Raw genomic sequence first — 3334 nt, 5'->3', positions numbered from 1 at the left:
GTCCTAATCCCAGCTGAACACCTCTGGTGTGACTTTAAATGCAGACCTTGAGCCAACAACTCATCACCAAACACCAATGTCTCGTATATACACTATATGGACAAAAGTATTGGGACACCCCCTTCTTTAGAACAGAAAAAAGGCACTTCCAAAACTCTGGCAACAGAGATGGAAACAAAAGAGCATATCGCGAATCATTTGATTAAGATCAGAAAAGCACAACTCGAATCATTATTCAGATTGTGACTTCAGAGCACGTTTCATAAATCTTCCTATTCAGATAGGGGCTTTGGAGCGCCTATCGAGAATCATTTGATTTAGTTCGGCACTTCGGAGCGGGTTCACACTACTCACATTTCAGCAGCTCCAAACTATATTATATATATGTACAACGCAAGAGATTCAAACATTTCTTCAATACCCAAACGACAAAGTTTATCTTCTTGAGGCACATTCAGAATATCACATAAATGATAATGCAAAAATTGGAGACTGATTCCAATCAGCAAACTTTAACACACACCAAAATGATGCAGTGCACATACTGCAGTGAAGCTTTACATAATATTAAAGATAAAACTGTAAAAAAAATGATACATTTTCATACTGAAAGATATACGTACAAACTACAAAATACTACGGTAAACTTCCGGCAACCACAGCTGCCGGTTTTTTACCGTAAACTTTACGGAATTTTTTTTACAGTGTATGTTTGATCTATTTTATCAGCACAGACTGCATTCAGCCTGTGTAGCTATTAGGGTTAGGTACTGTAGTACTCTGGTACTGTTTACTGCACAGCACTAACATGTATAGTGTGCTCATGTAACAACTGTTGTTTCACATCATCACAGGTCTTAGAAATCTCAGCAATACAGTATAAACATGAACAGAAGCACTAACACAAGTAAATGCTTCTCTCTAGTGGTGGTCAAAGGTATTGTGAAATTAGCACATAAGCATCCTTCTGCCCATCAGGAAATTTTGTCTGATATCTATTGTACAGCCTAGAAATAGATGCAGGGGAAGTGCAGAAGACAAAGTGATCAGAAACAATGTTGATAGTTGAAATCAACAAACCAAACAAACAATTTTGTGAATATTTGCTAGCTCTGTTTCTGTGTGTGTGCTGAAAAAATATGCCGTTTGTACATAGTCCTGGCTGTGTAAATAGGGGAAAAACAAAGTTGACCGGAATGAGCAACAAAAAATGAAAAAAATACAAATAAAAAAAAAAGAAGCAAAGTCCTAATCCCAGCTGAACACCTCTGGTGTGACTTTAAATGCAGACCTTGAGCCAAAAACTCATCACCAAACACCAATGTCTTGTATATACACTATATGGACAAAAGTATTGGGACACCCCCTTCTTTAGAACAGAAAAAAGGCACTTCCAAAACTCTGGCAACAAAGATGGAAACAAAAGAGCGTATCGCAAATCATTTGATTAAGATCAGAAAAGCACAATTCGAATTATTATTCAGATTGTGACTTCAGAGCACGTTTCATAAATCTTTCTATTCAGATAGGGGCTTTGGAGCGCCTATCGAGAATCTTTTGATTTAGATCGGCACTTCGGAGCGGGTTCACACTACTCACATTTCAGCAGCTCCAAACTATATTATATTCACACTGTACAATGCAAGAGATTCAAACATTTCTTCTATACCCAAACTACAAAGTTTATCTTCTTGAGGCACATTCAGAATATCACAAATGATAATGCAAAAATTGGAGACTGATTCCAATCAGCAAACTTTAACACACACCAAAATGATGCAGAGCACATACAGCAGTGAAGCTTTACATAATATTAAAGATAAAACTGTAAAAAAAATTATACATTTTCATACTGAAAAAGATATACGTACAAACTACAAAATGGACAGAAAATTACCTGTTAATGTGTAATACAGTGAAGCTACTGTCATTTTGGCACAGAAAACATCGTCACACCATTTGCATGACATTTTATATATATATATAAAATTATACAATTAAACTTCTTTCAACATTTCAATAATAACTATATAAAATCTTTTAGCTTAATATTTGAAAGAAATGCCATTTTCCATGCTGAAACCATTTTTAAAACACCTATTAATAAACATGTCAGAATAAAACTTTTCTCTATGTCAGTGTCAGAGCTGATGTTTTACATGCACAGTGAAGCACCTCTTTCTAGAAGCAGCTGTATATTGTCCACATTATTGACTGTGAGTCCATCACTGCTGGCCAGAGCATGAAGCAGTGCAGTTTTTCCTGTGAAAGAGCAAGCATGTGTAACATTTAATAAGAAACCATTCTATTGTAACATTCTATTTTATTAGTTCATTTAGCTGTAATGACAGAATTTTCATTTTTGGGTGAACTATCCCTTTAAGGGCTCCATATTTACAAGCACACACATAATCCGCGTCTCTCAGCGTGGAGAACGTCGAGGTTTGAATCTGCCCCAGCCGGCTCTGTCCTTCCAGCTGTTCTCTGGGAGCAGCGAGTCCTTCAGTCTGTCTGGCAGTGGCAGGGCTTTCACCTTCTCCTCAAAGGGCCAGGGTCGCAGACAGCGGCGGATGAGTCTCCTGCAAAGGCATCTCAGTGGCAGCGGCCGCTTTTCTTGCTCCTCTAGTCTGCTGTAGAGCTCCAGCAGGGGCTGATGGGTAGAGGCCTGGTCCAGCACGGGCAGTTGTGAGCGGGGGAAGAGGGGAGGAACGACTGGAGAGCAGATCCTGGCCAGATCCAACAGCACTTCAGCTTTAGCTAAAACATCAGCCGCCTCGGCAGCATCTAAAGCTTCCCGGAGAGCTTCAGCGAGACGCGTGAGTATCAACTGCTGACCCGTCCAGTAGGACGCGCTATGGTGAGAGCAGATGAAGGAAGCACCGTGCTGGAGGAGAAGGGCGGTAAGGGGAAACAGCAAGTCGAAGTTCTCCAGACTGGTGTAGGTTAGCGAATGTTCCCACACTTCCCCGTCGGTAGCGTTCAAGCAGCAGCTGGGATCAGCGCCGTGGCTGATCAGAAGATGTGCCACCCGGTTACAGAAGTTTCCGATCTCCTTCGCATCCTCCACACTGCTGTCCAGAGCCTCCTTCACCAGGAACGTGAGCGAGGACATGGGGGTCTCGCCATCATGTGTGGTGGCGTTCACATCTGCACCTGCACAGGATTATAAAAACACGATGTTAGCATTAACAACAAGCAATAAAAATATTTTTAAATGCCTTTAAAGAAACATGTAAAATGTAAAAAAAATAGCTGTTAAAAATAAAAAATACAATGAATAAAAATAGAATTAAAAATGTATCAAATAAAATAATTACTATGTGTGTGTGTGTGT

At 39.9% G+C, this 3334-nt stretch overlaps 1 protein-coding gene across 2 annotated transcripts in view; it reads right to left on the bottom strand.

Moving 5' to 3' along the window:
- Positions 1-2349: 2349 nt before the first annotated feature.
- asb6 (ankyrin repeat and SOCS box containing 6) overlaps positions 2350-3334 on the bottom strand; it is a 3594-nt gene continuing 2609 nt past the window's right edge. For both annotated transcript variants that reach the window (XM_016567335.1, XM_016567337.1), the window contains exon 7: positions 2350-3153. In XM_016567335.1, coding sequence (XP_016422821.1) covers positions 2423-3153 — 731 coding nt within the window. In that variant the 3' untranslated portion in view covers positions 2350-2422. The remainder of the gene's footprint in view (positions 3154-3334) is intronic.

The sequence above is a fragment of the Sinocyclocheilus rhinocerous genome, unplaced genomic scaffold (assembly GCF_001515625.1).
Source record: "Sinocyclocheilus rhinocerous isolate Xijiao unplaced genomic scaffold, SAMN03320098_v1.1 scaffold3854, whole genome shotgun sequence".
NCBI lineage: Eukaryota > Metazoa > Chordata > Actinopteri > Cypriniformes > Cyprinidae > Sinocyclocheilus > Sinocyclocheilus rhinocerous.
The sequence above is the reverse complement of the archived record's forward strand: the minus strand, read 5'-3'. Positions and strand labels throughout refer to the sequence as shown.